General features: G+C 34.4%; 1 protein-coding gene, 1 long non-coding RNA gene, 1 other non-coding gene and 1 pseudogene across 4 annotated transcripts; 3 read left to right on the top strand and 1 right to left on the bottom strand.

Annotated features, from left to right (window-relative positions):
• The first annotated feature begins 4086 nt into the window (after positions 1-4086).
• Positions 4087-4978, top strand: LOC146920741 (histone H3.2). Its single transcript, XM_085714193.1, has one exon. The coding sequence runs from the start codon at positions 4408-4410 to the stop codon at positions 4816-4818; it is 411 nt and encodes a 136-aa protein (XP_085570319.1). The 5' UTR covers positions 4087-4407; the 3' UTR covers positions 4819-4978.
• A 5605-nt stretch (positions 4979-10583) lies between these two features.
• On the bottom strand, positions 10584-12699 carry LOC146920742 (UDP-glucosyl transferase 73CC6 pseudogene; annotated as a pseudogene). Its single transcript, XR_015011894.1, has one exon. The product of XR_015011894.1 is annotated as a UDP-glucosyl transferase 73CC6 pseudogene (transcript).
• Positions 12700-14878: 2179 nt separating this feature from the next.
• On the top strand, positions 14879-16002 carry LOC146920743 (uncharacterized). Its single transcript, XR_015011895.1, has 2 exons — positions 14879-15115; positions 15619-16002. It is a non-coding gene; the product is annotated as an uncharacterized LOC146920743 (long non-coding RNA).
• Positions 16003-16699: 697 nt separating this feature from the next.
• LOC146920744 (U1 spliceosomal RNA) lies at positions 16700-16858 on the top strand. The gene has a single exon (XR_015013006.1). It is a non-coding gene; the product is annotated as a U1 spliceosomal RNA (small nuclear RNA).
• The last annotated feature ends 459 nt before the right edge of the window (positions 16859-17317 follow it).

A 17317-nucleotide genomic window follows, 5' to 3' on the forward strand; every position in this document is an offset into this window, starting at 1 on the left:
TTCCAGCGACGGTAAGGGATGGTTCCGGCGGCGGTTGGCCGGCCGGTGCGGCGGCACCACCGCGCCGGAACCCTAATTCTAATTTTTTTTACTTTTTTTTTTGCTTATTCTCTCCTCTACTCAATTCTCAAAACAAACTCACCAAAAACATAAGCCAACGTCCTAGATCTATAAAACGAAAATTACTACCTTTTTACCTGAATCTGATTCCTTGTGGTTTCCCTTGATTCGGTTCGTGATGCGTTGATGTGTGTTGTGCGTTTTGATTGTTGTTGGTTTTGGATATGCTTCTGGTCCGTTTGTGTGTTGTGCGATTGAAAAAGGGTTTGTTAAAATTCGCAGAAAACTTGCTTGGATTGGGATGAGAAGTAAGCTTCTGTTCCTGAACTTAGGGATGGGATGGAAAGAACGTGCTTGTTGCGTTTGGAACTGATGAACCGCTTGGGGATGGGATGAAAAATAAGTAAACTGGTTTTAAACTATAAACCGGTTCTAAACCGGTTCAAAATAAATAAACCGGTTCGAAACTGTAAACCGGTTCTAAACCGAACTGGAACTGGTTTGAAAAATTAACCAGTTTTTTTTTTTTAAGTGGTTTTAAAAACTGAATTGTATCCATTAATGTGGTTCAGTTCCAATGCAGTTTAGAACCATGAACACCCCTAGTAAGCACAAGAGTTGGGAAAATTATTCCTCATGATCTTGAAAAATTGATTACTTTCTACTCTAAAATTAGTTATAGTAACGCTTGTACTGTGCAACTTACCGCCTTATGTTTTGATATCCATCATGCTAATATTTTCTTGAATTGTGTGATTTTTTATGTTGATTCTTTAGTGGTAAATAAATTTGTTCGAGCAGGTAATTACTCCTTTCCCCTCCCTCCATAGTATTTTTGATGAAATGGTTTTCCGACCATTCGAATTGACAATCGTTGGTTCAACTTATTAACCATGACTTTAACAAGTGTGTTGATTTTACTGTTTCCTTGAAACATAAGTAAGGTCTCTTTTTCTTTATCTATTTTAGTAAACTCTTCTCCTCTTTTAGATTCTTTGATGTCTGTATTTTAGGCTGTGTTTGGTAACACAAATAAGCTAGCTTATAGCTTGTTGGACTAGCTTATAAGTTTGTTTTGATAAAATAAGTTGTGTTTGGTAAAAAGCTTTTTCCACTAGCTTATAGCGTTTTTTGAAAAGCTATTTCAAGTAGCTTTTGAGCTTATAGCTGGTAGCTTTTTATAACTTTTTCCAATTTTAACCTTATTACATTAATTTTAATATTTTATAAAAGAAAAATAAACTACCCACGTTCCCATGTTTTTATAGTTTAGTGCAACCCGTACGGTATACTTTTTTATATTTTGTTGTTCACTTTTTTTTTTATGACATTGCTTTTAATTAATGTAGTATTTAATTTTAAATATAATATAATAATAAATAAATTGTGAAGCTAGTTTAGTTAAATAAAATTCGTCAAAAAATGAAAATTTGTTGAATAAAAGATGATAATTGAGTTCATAAAGCACATTCATTATTTTAGAGTTGAAAGTATTTGGAAATAAATTTTGATATTTAAAACGAAATACATTAAGTAGAAAGAATTACATATATAATTTATAAAAAATAAATAAACAAACATGTCATTTAATGTCATTTTATATTTATCAGTTACTTCGACAACTAACTTTATCAAATACTTTAATTTTAATAGTAACTTTTTAAAATTCATAAAAATCAAATTTAAAAAAAATGTCAATTAAATTCATAAAATACATTTATCATCTTGGAGATGAAAATAATTTGAAATATTAAAAAGAAAAAAATTAGGAAAAAAAATCATATATGTGATTTATAAAGAAATAAAAATAAACAAATATGTCCTTTTATGTCATTTTATATTTATCAATCATTTCAACAGCTAGTTTTACCAAACACTTTAATTTTAATAAGTTAGCTTTTCAGCTATCAGCTATCAGCTATCAGCCACCAGCTATAAGCTAGCTTTTCAGCTATCAGCTAGCTTATCAGCTATCAGCTAGCTTATAGCTTATTTTTACCAAACACACCCTTAGTATCTTTGATGTCTGTATGACATTTTTTTTTTAACAGTTTGTATGACTTCTTGGCTCTGTTTGGTAAACCCAAAAAAAGAGCTTTTAGCTCTTAGCTTTTAGCTTATAAGCTCATTTGATAAAAAAAACTCTGTTTGGTAACACAAAAGCTCTGTTTGGTACAACGAGCTTATAACTTATTTCAGGAGCTTATAAGCTATTTTTCAGAAGCTACTTCAAGTAGCTTTTGAGCTTATAGCTTTTGGGTGTGTTTGGTAAAAATAAGCTATAAGCTAGCTGGTAGCTGATAAGCTAGCTGATAGCTGAAAAGCTAGCTTATAGCTGATGACTGATAGCTGAAAGCTTATAGCTGAAAAGCTCGCTGATTTAAATTAAAGTGTTTGGTAAAATTAGCTTTTAAAGTTACTATTAAATATAAAATGACTTAAAAGTACATATATGTTTAATATATTATTAATTTAATTTATAAAAAAATTTAAGTTTTTTTTACCCCTAAATATTTTAACTAAGAATTTATCTTAATAATTTTAATTTATTTCAAAATATTTTTATGGAAAATTATTTCTTTTGATTTATATTGGTAAATATGTTCAAAGAAAAAAATAATGATAATATATTTTTTTGAAGGAATAAATAAATATTTAGATATGAATTTGATAGAAAGAGACCGTATAAACAAAATCAAATCTAGAAGAATATTTTTTAACCAACAGGAACAAAAAAGAAAAAATCAAATAGAAACAACGTAAGGCAAAGTGCAAACCGTAAGAAATATTAAGCACTACGTGGGTAGTTATTAGACATGGCAACAATACTCATCCCCATGGGTACCCGCCCAAACCCACCCCGATTTGACGGGTTTTCCCCGCTTTGATTGGGTTTGGATATGAGTTTGGGTTTTCCCCGATTTTAAAACACGGGTATGGGACGGGTAAAGGGGTTATATGTACCCACCCCGAACCCATACCCATACCCGTCCAAAATGTAAAAAATTATTTTTTCACCCCTTTTTATATAAATAGAAACACAATCCTAGATCATGTTATGTTATTTGGTTTAATAATTCCCATGTTATAAAAATTGCCTTTGATTTTTAAAGCAGCAACCAGATCATTATGTTAAGGAAATGTTAAAGGGAACATAATGCTTTACAAAATTGCCATTGGGGTTGGAAAAAAAAAACTTTTTTTTATTAAAAAAAAATTCAGTGCGGGTATGGGGATGGGATCCCCGAACCCGTCGGGGATGGGGATGGGGTTCGATTTCTCATCCCCGTTGGGTATGGATAGGGTAACGGGTAAGTATATGATAATAGGGTATGGGGATGGGGAAGGTAAAACCCGTCCCCACCCCGCCCCATTGCCATGCCTAGTAGTTATTTCTTTTACGTGGGGTAGTTTTTTTAATAAAAAATAATATTAAAGGTTAAAAATGGAATAAAATGTGAAAAGCTACAAGCTATAAGCTCAAAAGCTACTTGAATTAGCTTCTTAAAAAACGCTATAAGCTAGTGAGAAAAGCTTTTTACCAAACACTTCTCATTCTATCAAAACAAGCTTATAAGCTAGTTCAACAAGCTATAAGCTAGCTTTTTTGTGTTACCAAACACAGCCTTTAGCTTATCATTTTTTCTTCCATATTTACCCTTATTATTTAAAGCAAAAGCTATCAGCTAATTTTACCAAACACTTCAACTAGCTTATCAGCTAAAAGCTATCAGCTAGCTTATCAGCTAAAAGCTATCAGCTAGCTTATCAGCTATCAGCTAATTTTACCAAACAGAGCCCTTTTAGTCTCTTGAATTATCAATAATTGATTTTATTTTTTACATAAAAATAAATTACTCAATCTTTACAATTTGAAGAACCTTTAAGTTTGAATGTTGAACATTTTTTCACCTATAATAATAATCAAAACAACTGTGGCCTCTTCCTTCTTGTTAGAAAAAACAATTGCATAGTACATTTCATATTTTCGGTTCTAAAAAAACTCGTTTGGAATCAATCAGCTATCCGCGTGCCCTTCCTCCCAGAATCTAACAACCGTCGATAAACTCTCCAATCAACGGTTCATATCCACGTTTGGAATTAGCTATCCGCGTGCCCTTCGTTCCAGAGAATAACAGCCGTCGATAAGCCCTCTCATCTACGGTCACGATCTTCCCTTTTCATCATCTCAAATCCCAATTTTTCACAATTCCCGCTTATTTTGTTTCCAATCTCCTCTTATAAATCACACCAAACACTTTTCTCTCTCAACGAAAATTCAAATTGAAATCAACACAAAGAAACCCTAATTTCTCTCTTTCTTTAATTTCAATTCTTCAATTCGCCATGGCTCGTACAAAACAAACCGCTCGCAAATCCACCGGAGGAAAGGCACCAAGGAAGCAGTTAGCCACCAAAGCTGCCCGGAAATCTGCTCCGGCAACCGGAGGAGTCAAGAAGCCACACAGATTCCGTCCTGGAACTGTTGCACTTCGTGAGATCCGCAAGTACCAGAAGAGCACTGAACTTCTGATAAGGAAGCTTCCATTCCAGAGACTTGTTCGTGAAATCGCTCAGGATTTCAAAACAGATCTCCGATTCCAAAGCAGCGCTGTTTCTGCTCTTCAAGAAGCTGCTGAAGCTTATCTTGTTGGTTTGTTTGAGGATACTAATCTCTGTGCCATTCATGCTAAGAGGGTTACTATCATGCCTAAGGATATTCAACTCGCTCGCAGAATCAGAGGCGAGAGGGCTTAGATTTGGTTATCATGATCCAAGTTCTACTGGTTCTAGTTATGCTTCTTAGTTAGTGTTAGGTTTAATTTTTCTGTCAAAAATTAGGGTTAGGTTTATGACTGTGATGTTGTTTTTATATTCTGTTATGAAGGTTAACTATGCATAGTGTTGATTTGGTAAATCTTGATTATGTTTGAGTAACTTTGCATGTTAATTGAATACCAATTTCTGAGATATTGTTGAATATTGCAGATTTTAATTTGAACTGATAACACATTTTAACAATAACATGACACATTTGAGTTTTGGTCCTAATCCTATTTGATCATTCATGTCATCGTGTGGCACATGATTAGTACCCAATGGGATTAGGACCAAATGATTAGTAATTGGAAGGATTAGTAAGTACATGGACGAAAATTTAAGTGAGCCCTATTTGCAAGGACTTAACACATTTAAGCCTTAACAATTTATTTAATTGTGTCCAGATGATACTTAAACGAATACAGAATAATGTGTCAGATTTTTTATAGATTAAGATGATAAGATCAATTGGGTTGAGACAAATTGATTCTTGGCACAGTGTATAATCTCTTCTTTGTTTATGTGATGTATTAGTGATCAACGTGAGTTAGGATTAAAGATATTATCTACCAAAAAAATAAAGGATAGTTTGTTTTCCCTTTAATGCCCAATTGCTCATATTCATGGATAGTAACTTTGGACCTCAGTTTTGGTTCTGTATTTTACCCATGATTAGAGTCACATTTGTTGTGTACTACATTTGTTTAGACTTAACTTGTTTGTAGTACAATCTATAACTATCATTGATTCTGTTGTGGCTGCTTGAATTATGGTCTCGTGCAACAAGAACTAGCCCATGTTTCAATATCAATTTATGAAAGCATGTTTTTTGGGAAGGTGGCTATGGTTTAGAATTGAGTGACTGAGCTAAGAATGCAAATGCTCTTTTTTTTTTTTGAAACCTGGTATTTGGCCCATAGACTTACATTCCCATAGATTTCTGCTCTTCACCTAGCACATTTCGCTCGCGCCCTGCAGCCATTCCGAAAATGCCCTTGCGTTAGTTAACTAACACAAGTGTAAATCAAACGTGACTTAATTTTACACATGCGTGACTTAAGTCACGCTGCATGAGTTAACTCACGCAGGTGTTATACCCAGCGTGAGTTAACTCACGCTAGTTCAATTTCTTGGACCATTACGCTAGTTAACTTATTTATTTGCATGTTTTCACTTGTCTGCCATATGCGACAGCAATAAAGGACATATATAAAGAACAAAAAGGAAAGGACTTTCTAATAGTCTCACATGCAAATTAGCTTAGGGGTCGAAATTTATAGTGGTTGCTATTTCAAAATCAAACAATAATGAACCATGTGGAGAGAAAACAATGTCAGTGTAGTTAACTAGTGTAATATGTACTGGCGTGAGTTAACTCACGCATGTGTTAATCTCTCTGTTTGAGTTACGTCTCGTTAGTTTAACACTTGTGTGACTTAAATCACGCTGCGTTAGTTAACTAACGCACAATTTTACACTTGCGTTAGTTAACTAACGCAAGGGAATTTTCGGAATGGCTGCAGGGCGCGAGCGAAATGTGCTGGGTGAAGAGCAGAAATCATTCCCATATAAAGCTAGATCAAGCTCTGTATGGCCCACGAGGATTTGAAAGCTAGATCAAGCTCTGTATAGCCCACGAGGATTTGAACTTGAGACCTCGAGAGAAACACTCTCCAAGGCCCCAAGCTTCATAAGTTCACTTCCAGAGGCCTGTTCCACCAATATAGAGATCTCAGTTTTATAGGATGGAAGATAATTGAGCAAGTGTCAAGTGATTCATTTAGTCCTATAGAGAATAAAAATGGACCTTATTAATCTTCAACAATAGAGTCATCAATCATAGTATAATGGAATACAATCAACAATAGAACCATGAATTTTCTATAATGCAACTTTCTATTTTGTTTTTAACATGTCATATTTACAGAAAATGGTGTGGCACTGCGGAGTTGGTGTTAAATCAGAAATAGCACATTTCATAAGTCTATGCTCACTTGAATTACGCATTTCATATTTTCATGGATTAAGAGGATAATATTAAGACAAAGAGGGGTTCTGAAACTGTCAATTATATTACCTATGATGCTCATTTTTATGGTCAGTAACTTTGCAATTTGAAAGTTTGAAAAATCAAACTGAAGCTCAGTTTGTGGCAATGAAACAAAATTTGTCCATTCTTCTCCGCATTTTAATTGACTGTGAGCATCTACAGTTTCATTAATACGTTCAGTGTACTACATAGTAGATATCATGGGCTGACCAATTTTTATCCAATGTGCACTCATTTGTATGTATAGTTCCATTCCATCTGAAACTATCATTGGTTGTGCTGTGGCTGCTTGAATAATGGAAAACATATTTGGTCTTGTAGCAATAACTGGCCCTTGTTGCAAAATCAATTAATGAAAATGTTCTTTATGGGAAGGAAGGTGCCTTCAGAAGTGATTTAAGTATCATTTCATCCTGTGTGGCATTTTTGTTTGTATGGATAGAGTGTAGGATAACTTCTTATTATATCCTGATTCTTGATCAAGTATTAAGGAGGAAAAATATCAATTTGTCTATTTGTATTAGTCGAAGAACAAAAATATCAATTCATATAATGAAAAACCATCTTACAACAAAATAGGCAGATACAAAAACAAAGCAATGCATCCAAAGTTTATTAAAGATAATAATTTATTAATAATCATTGTTTTTTCATACATGCTTGTGTTACTTTCCAAGCTCAATAAGAAAAATTCTATTACTTTTTTTACCTGAGAGGTCTCTTGTAAGTGTCAAAGTTGTGCTATTCTATAGAAATTTAGATATCTTCTGGTTTATTAACAATACTTCTCAGGTTTTGAAGCTAAAGTGATAGCACCAGATAACTATATATAGTGTGATTCAGAGCTCAGTTTTGGTTCCATTGATAAAAAAAAATTGAGCATTCTCTGTAATCTAATCCGCGGTTTGCACAGATTTTCAGTTACACATTGGTAGTGTACTATGATATAGATATCAAGTGCTGAACAACTTTATTCAACGTGCATTCACTTGTCTGCACAGTTCAATTGGAATTGATTATGTCGGGGCTACTTGAATTGTGGAAACATATTGGCATTGCATTGTGCAACAAGGACATGCCCTTATTGCAACATCAATTCAAGATAATATTCTTTATGGAAAGGAAGGAGCCGCAGATTCAGAAGTGATTGAAGGTGCTAAGTTTGCAAATACTCATAACTTATCAGTGTTCTATCAGATGGATTGTTACTCTACCAAAGCATGGGATGATAAGCTCTTGACAGATCTATGCAGCATTGAAGGTACTCATTATGATATTGCACATGCTGTTCATATTATCAACAGAACGAACTCCTCTTCTAAACAATAAATCACCTTATGAATGTTTGCATAAATCTTTGCCCGACTTGAATAATCTTAGAGTTTTTGGTTTTCTATGTTATGGATCCACTCTCGTTTCTCGTCGTCTTAAATTCAATCATAGAGCTATGAAATCCATTTTTCTTGGATACAAACCAGGAACAAAAGGACTCCTCTTATATGACATCAATGAGAGAGAATTCCATGTTTCAAGAAATGTACATTTTGAGTAATTAGTGTTTGCTAATAAGCCAAATCCTAATGCATCTTCATCTATTCGTTTGGAGTGCACTGAGGTATGAAATTGTAGCCCAGGCGACAGTCAACAAAGTGATTCTGTGCAACCCTCTATCTTTTGATCATATCCTTGCCGAACCAAGTAACCCAACAAATATAACCGACCCTGTTAGCTAAACCAAGTAATTCAACACATGTGATTGATCCTGCTACTGCTGAACGAAGTAATTCAACACATTTAATTGATCCTGCCATAGCTACTGATGTACATCAGTCTGTCAAACAAGAAAAAAATCTACACCTGCACAATGAGAATACCCTGTAAAAAATCCTCCTGGTTATCTAGAAGATTATATCTGTCAGAATAATAAGATGGAAGTCAATAGATAAGTACTCCCTAACCTATTTCAAAATAGATTTCTTATGCTAACCTCTCATCATTGCAACAGGATTTTAGTCTATATATCTGCAGAATCTAAACCAAAATCTTATGTTGAATCAAGCTTAAATGATTGTTGGAAGAAAGTTATGACACAAGAATTGGAAACACTTCAATCCAATAAAACTTGGAAGCTGGTTGATTTGCCACTAGGAGTCACTCGTATAGGAAGCAAATGGGTTTTCAAGATAAAGAGAAAGCAAGATGGAACTGTAGATGGACAAAAACAAGATTGGTTGCAAAAGCATATAATCAAAGGGAAGGACTGGACTACTTTAACACCTATACTCCCGTCACAAAATCACAACCGTTCGGATTCTCCTAGCATTGACATCCACTCCAAGTCAATTGTACACCGACAAACAATGCTTTCCCCCATGGACATCTTCACGAAGACGTATATATGAGTCTTCCATCTGGTGCTAACATCCTCAAGTCCTGATCAAGTTTGTAAGCTGACAAAATCCTTATATGGTCTCAAGCAAGCAAGTAGACAATGGCATGATAAGCTTCTTTCAACTATTTAACTGTTGGTTTTAATCAAGCAACTTCATATCACTCTGTTTATCAATCGCAAGAATCCACCATTCACAGCCTTTGCCATTTATGTGGACGAGATGTTATCTTGGTAGGAAATGATATGTCAAAATTTCAGCATATGAAAGGTATTCTTCATAAGTCTTTTGGAATTAAAGACACTGGAGCACTGAAATTCATTTCAGGTATTGAAGTGGCCCAATCAAATAAAGGCATAACTCTTTGTCAAAGGAATAATTGCCTAGGCTTATTAAAAGATACAGGTATGTTAGGAAGCAAACTAGCAAGTACACCTATGGATGTTAGTCTTCGGCTTCAACAGGAGGATGGTTCTCCACACATTGATGCCAAGATTACTCTACCTCGCAACAAGTACACCAGATATTACTTTTGTTGTGCAACAACTTAGTCAGTTTATGACTAATCCAACATAAATTCACTACAAGGCAGCCACTAGAATTCCGAGATACATCAAGGTCTCCTTGACAAGTACTCGTCTTTCCTAGAGAAACAGCATTGCAATTAGGTGAATTTAGTGATGCAGATTTGGGAACATGCAAGGACTAGAAGGTCAATTTCAGAATATATTCACATCACGGACAATCCGATTTTTTGTCAACGGACAAGGCATTTAGATATTGATTGTTTTATTGTGAAAGAGAAGACACAAAATGGAATTATGAAGTTGCTGCCCATTTCTAGTTATGCCCAACTTGCAAATTTCTTTACAAAAAGTCTTTATCCAAGATTGTTTCACTTCTTAATTCTCAAGCTTGGTTTAGTTGACATATTTTACCCAACAACTTGTGGGGATGTATTAGCAAAGAAGACTAAGTCTTGTATATAAGGAAATTTTCTTGTATATAATGTGTATGCAAACAGTTAATTAAAATGCAGGGAATGCCGAATTTTGTTTCAATGACACCGAAACTAAGCATCAACTTGATGCTTCAGACTTTCAAATTACAAAGTTACTGTCCTAAAAAATGAGCATCAGAGGTAATATAATTGACAGTTTCAGAACTACTTTTTGTCTTAATCTTATCCTCTCTTTTTTTTTGTTTGGGAAAGGCAGAAATATATCAACAGGATCTATGCTAGGCACAAGCACTGCTAAGGATAGATCAAAAAGAAAGATACGAGAGTTTGATAAAGTGGTGGCATGCTCAATGAATAAACACACCAAGAGCAGAAAGATGATAGCTACACACAAACAACGGAAACACAGAGGCATGAATACTACAACCACAATCACATCAGACTACAAAACTAAAGATGAAGCAATGACACAACCACGTAAGATACTAAATGGCTACAACCTCAATGAACAACAACACGACAACATTCACGAGACCACAGCTACCAGTCAAGTCCACAAAACATCGGAGCTCCCTGCCCCAAAGCAAAACAAGACAACATCAGCAAACTAGCTTCAATTATCTGAGAACAAGAGACACCTCCACAATCGCTACGAGAAACCAATCGATGCAGCAACACTGAACCAGAAAACTGATGGCACCAGACCACCTCAAATCAGACTTGAAATTCATCAACCGAATCCATAACATTCAGACTTCTTAACGAAACAACGGCGTTATTAGGATAAGTTCAGAAAACACATACAATACTCCTTTAATTAATCATGTGGCTTGCAGCCTCTCAATCTTTTAATTTCGTTGATCAAAGATAACAAATTATTATGAGAGGAACCACCTTCTTGAACAGCTCGTCTAGCCTTCTCTCCAACCTCTCGTGCACGTAGTCTCATATTTTCAGCTTCATCGCCACCGTCCATCAATCTCCTCATAGCCTTCTCTATGCCATCTCTGCCAACCAACTTCTTTCTCTCCCCATTACCATTTGTACACCATTCTGTTGCACCTACTTCTACTCCAATTCCTCGGACCTGTGTTATTAGTTTCTCGTTGAATAAGTGATCTCCATGACACGGCCATGTTATCATTGGAACTCCCGCACCAACAGCCTCTACAATTGAGTTTCCCCCACAATGTGTCATAAATCCCCCCACCGCAGGGTGGCTCAATATCTTAACCTGTGGGGCCCAACCCCTAATGATCAAACCCTTCTTTCCAATGTTTCTCTCCTCAAATCCCTTCGGCAGCCACTTTTCTTTCTCTTCTTCAGTCTCATCTTCTTTCCCTTTCTTCTCAGGAACAACCCATATGAATGGGTGACCCATTGCTTCTATTGCGCATGCAATCTCATATAGTTGTTTGTCAAAGAAATGATTTATACTTCCAAAACATATGTACACCACTGAGTTAACTTGCTGTGAGTTGAGCCAGCTAAGGGACTCGTGCTCGCTTGCAGCACCCTCATTTCCCCTCCCTGATTTCTCTTGAATGGTTTTCTGAATAAAAGAAGTTGGACCAAGATGCCAAGCCTTGTGACCCGTGGTTTTCTCGTAGTGTTGAACACACTCTTCTCCATCAAGTTCAACGAAGTTGTTGATAATGTAGCCTGTACTTTTGAGCACCGTGTCAAGCATCATTCCTATGAACTTGCTGAGAACCTTTGGCGGTTTACTGCACATGGTGATACGATGAGGAAAATTTGGAACAACATACGAACTTGAATCCGAATCAGAATCAGAATCAGAATTGGTATGAAGTAAATTATTTTTTTTAAGGGATTCCATGAGGGAGACAGCAAAAAGAGAGGATCCATTGAATGTAAAATTAGGGACTTGAAGCTTGTGGGCCAAGTCATTACCCCATGAGTAAGCAGAGTCGGCAATGATACAATCTGGTGGATTATTCACAACAAAATCATCAATAGGTCCATGGAGGAGCATTGCACCATTATGGATCTTCCAAGAGGTGACGGGGTCAGTGGTGGAGGACATAGATTCAATGCCTTTAGGGAGGTCGACTTGTTCGGAGGGGAAGTCGACAGTGTGAAGGCTGAGAATGGATGGGAGAGATTTGGTAAGGGTTTGAACATTGGAGGGAGTGGTGATGATTGTGACTTGTTGGCCATGGGATGCAAACAAAGTTGCTATATCACAAAGAGGGATCATATGTCCAGATGCTAAATATGGAATGAAGTGAATTTTTAATGGTCTTTCAACTTCAACACCTTCCATTTCTGATCTATTTTTTATCTCTCGTGTGTGACTGTATGTCTCTTTCAACCGTATCTGCTTTGGTGTTTTTATATTGTTCGGTAACAGATATTTTAGTCCAAGGAATACTCAATTTTAAAATTGTTAACGATCGTCCATTTTTTTAGTCAAAATAGTATGGCTTAAAATAGTTTCTTAAAATAGTTTTTTAAGTTGACATTAACTTTTTTTTATATAAGAATTGATGTGACAGGAAGCACTACTGATATTATCATATCAGCCTATAAGTAGTATGTTTACATTGTATTCAACAATTAAATTCATCACTTTTCACAATTTTCCAACGCAATATTTTTATTTTTAATCTATTAATCAATGTCTTAAGGGCACTCTTTAGCATTTTTCATATATTAAAAGGTTAAATAAGTTTTTGTTCCTATAAATATAGTTAATTTTGATTTTAATCCCTAAAAAATATAATAGAATGTTTCATTTCATCCTCACAAAAAATTTTATTTTGTTTTTGGTCCTTAATGACCAATTTATGTTCACATGAAAGTCAAGATTATAATACTTTTATGATCAAGATGTATCATGTTATTTTCATTTATTATGTTCAACTTTTATATATTCATATTATATTTAAAAAATGTCAAAATTATATTCATTAGAGACCAAAACTAAAACAAAAAAATTTGAGATGATGAAAACATCTCATTTTATTTTCGAGGGACTAAAATCAAAATTTCTATCTTAACGCAACCCGCGTGGTTAACGAAACCCACGAGGCAGTGGAGACAGGTAGCTTCCAATTTCCACACGTCCTTTCGGCCATTAAGGGAGCATTCAAGTTTCAACCACACACTCGCATCAGATAGCAGGAAAAAATAAAACGGTCCCTGTACAAAACAGAATAAGGTGTCACAATAACTATGTCTTATACTCCCTCCGTTTTAAAATGAGTGTCGCTTTAGCCAAAAAAAATTGTTTCAAAATGAGTGTCGCTTTCAGTTTCCAATGCAATAATAACTTTTTCTTTTCAATTGTACCCTCCAATTAATACTCTGCACACTACTTCCAAAGTATTACTTTTAAAACTAACCAATAGTTAATAAGGATAATTTGGTAAAATAATCATTATCTTTCTCTTAATCATTGCATTTTTTACTATGTGTGTAAACACCTAAAACAACACTCATTTTAAAACGGAGGGAGTACTAAATAAAAACTGAAACTCCTTATACACACCCAGACAATCCAACGGGTTCTTTAATTACTGGATTAGAGAAAAATTAAATATATATATTGTGGCATGAAAATATATAATATTTTGTTCTCCATAATTTTTTATACACGGCATATTCTATGATTTGTTTTGTTACTTATATACTTGGTTCGGTAAGGTAAAGTTAAGCCAACATTCCTTCAACAGGTAGGTATTGTTTCAAAAAAAATTCCTTCAACAGGTATAAATTATAATAATCAATAGTTTTTTTTAAATGGGTAAAATAATAAATAGTTATGGAATGCTTATAAACAAAAACTGATATCATGATTCATAGTGGGGGCACTTGCTCACATACACGTAAATGCGTCCCTACCTTGATTTAAGGATTTTTCAAGAGAGAACTTTAGCCTCCTCTGTTGCCTTATCCTAATTAAAGCTTTCTAGCTTAAAAATTGTAGAAGATTGAATATATTTCAATAATAATTCAAAATGATACAAGAGTTTACTTTAATAATCTAAGATTAACGGTTTTACCTAACCAGCCACATATGCAAAAAAAAAAAAAAAAACATTACTATATACACTTTATTTACAACATTTCCCTTCAAAGTGGTGAATGAATATCTATTATTCGCAAGTAAGTTGACTACGTTTTGCATTTGATAAGCCCTTTGTTGACACATGTCGGCTGATGCCCAGAAGGAATATATGTTGTAGTTATCTTCCCACTATCCAACTTCTCTTTGATGAAATGCCGGTTAATCTCAATGTGTTTTGTCATGTTATGTTGAAGAGGATTATGTGCAATACTAATAGCCGATTTATTGTCACAATAATTTCATAAGGCCTTCACATTATATCTTCAAATCTTCTAGGATTTGTTTGCGAAGTTAAATAATATCACAAGAAATGCGGGTTAGAATTGTAATCTAATAAAAATTTATCAGTAAAAATTCTCAAGTATTAAAATTGTATTAAGTTAGTAGATTTGAAAACAAATGATAAATCAATATTACAAATGAAGTGTGTTTATAACTGTTCACCCAGAGTGGACTACTTTAGATATTTTCTCGTTTACTAATATAGTACTTTTTAGGTTTGAAGTTAAAGTGATTGCACCAAACAACCAATGTGCATTCCCTTGTCTTACAGTGAATAAAAATGGACCATTCTAATCTTCAACAGCAGCAGCACCAATCATAGCATAATGGAATACATAACAAAGCAACCATGAATGAATTTTCTACATTCTATTTTGTTTTTCACATGTCATATTTAAAGATAATAGTTTGGCACTGTGGAGTTCGTGTTGGATCAGAGTAATTTCATATATGTGTTGGTAAGTATTATAAAAAAGTAAAATGGCTTTTAGTTTAGAGAAATGATATTTTGACAACCACTTTTTGACAACTTTTGGACAACTTTCTCTCTCATACTCACATGATGTTGTTATCCTCTCTCTTTCTTTTTCTCTCTCCATTGTTTTTGACCAATAAGAAGTGAGAAAAACAAGGTTGTCAACAAAGTTGTCATCAAATGGATGTCAAAATATCATTACTCTTTTGTTTAAATGTATCGTCTAATAAGTAGCCCTAAACTATACACAAAGTCATAATAAATATTTCATGACTCAAATGAAGAGCTATAAAAAAGCTGATTTTTACTGCATATTCGATAGTTGTTGAATATCATTTCTCTGAGATACTTGTTGAATATTGCAAATTTTACTTTGAATTGATTAACACATTTCAAAAATGTATGCAATTGTGTGTGTATGATACTTTTTTTTTAAGATGTGCAGTACTTAAAGGATAAAGAATAATATGCTTCGTAATTTTATAGATTAAGAGGATAAGTTCAATCGAGACAAAGGGATTCTCACTCCGTTAATAAGTGCTCGTTTGTTTCTGTGGTGTATTAGTGTTCAACTTGTGTTAGGATTGAAGCCATAGTTTGTAGTTTCTATTAAATCAGGTTCAATTGGCAAATGAACTCAATTTGTATGTCTATAGAAGGGAAACAAAACATGTTACGTTTTTGGTTTTCCCTTTAATGCTCATATGGGGAAGAACTTTGGAATTTTTGAGAGCATGAAGAGTCTAATTGGATCTCAGTTTTAGTTCTGCATTTTATCCATATTTGAAGTTACACATTTGTTGTGTACTACATTGTAGATATCAAGTGTGTGCTGAGCAATTTTATGTAATGTAAATTCACTTGTCTGCACTGTTCCATCTGAAACTATCATTGATTCTGTTTTGGCTGCTTGAAATGTGGAAAAATGTTGGTCTTGCACATAATTAAGTACTGATGGACCATGACAGATAAAAAAGAGATAAGACAGATGAAACAAACACGCAGTGTTCACAAGGTTCGGCTAATAACTTTGTTTGTCCTACATTTTTGGGAGAGCAATTTCTTCACCATCAAAACTGAATCTGAACCAGATGAAACAAACACCAATTATATGTTTAAGATTAATATCAACTAACTATATATATATATATGGGTTATGATAGAAGACACCTTTTGTGAAGGTGTCTTTTATCAAGTTACTCTATGAGCATTTGTTAAAAGACACCAACTACTTTTTATGAAGGTGTCTTTTATCAAAGTTATAACTAAAAAAGTGAAAATCACACCTTGAGGTGTGACTTGATAAAAGACACCACACTACTTTTTATGAAGGTGTCTTGTAACATAACCCTATATATATATATATATATGTGGTCTTTGATAGAACATTATGGCGGCATTTGATCCATGTAGCCGACCCCACTTAGTGGGATAAGGCGTTGTTGTTGTTGTTGTTGTATATATATATATAAACTGATGATACATGTTAACTATGTCCCACATCGGATATTTAGAGTGGATAGTATAGAGCATGAGGTATAAAATCAAGTGTGTGATACGTTGCAACATACTTACCTGGATGGGGTCAATGGGTGATCATGAAGGCCCATGGCCTAGACAAGTGACCTCCATTGCACAAGAGGGGTGCTAGTCTAAGGTCTACCCAAGTGGTGGAGCCTACATCATAATTTGTTGCTGTGGGGGCCTGCGTTCGCGCGGCCCCTTCCAATTTGAGTGTCAAACTTTTTTATCTATAACATTGTCAATCATTTTGTATTTGTATTTTGTAAATCTTAGATTGGGAGGTTAACGATTAATTCCTTAGTCTTAGTTGTTATTTTCCCTCTATCAAAAAAAGACACAATTTTGTTAACATCGTTGTTACATGCTGATTATATCGATAAATCAAAATTAAGTAGTAACAGATTGAGTCTTCTCCGTTCCAAAGGCAAGTTTGAATATGTGCAGATGTTGAAGGAGTGTTCGAATATGTGCAGATGTTGATTTGTAATGGAAAGTCCAAACTTGTAAACAAATTTTTTTTTTTTTGCTAATCCGCAACAATTAGGATCTTTAACCTTCAATAGGCGTCCTAATATATTCTACAAGATAACAAAATGGGAGAGTTAAGAGGAAACATCAACATATTTTAGGCGTAGCGTGCTCTTATTTTTCAATCTAATAT

The sequence above is a fragment of the Medicago sativa genome, chromosome 5 (genome assembly GCF_051527215.1).
Source record: "Medicago sativa cultivar Bolivia chromosome 5, Bolivia_mono, whole genome shotgun sequence".
NCBI lineage: Eukaryota > Viridiplantae > Streptophyta > Magnoliopsida > Fabales > Fabaceae > Medicago > Medicago sativa.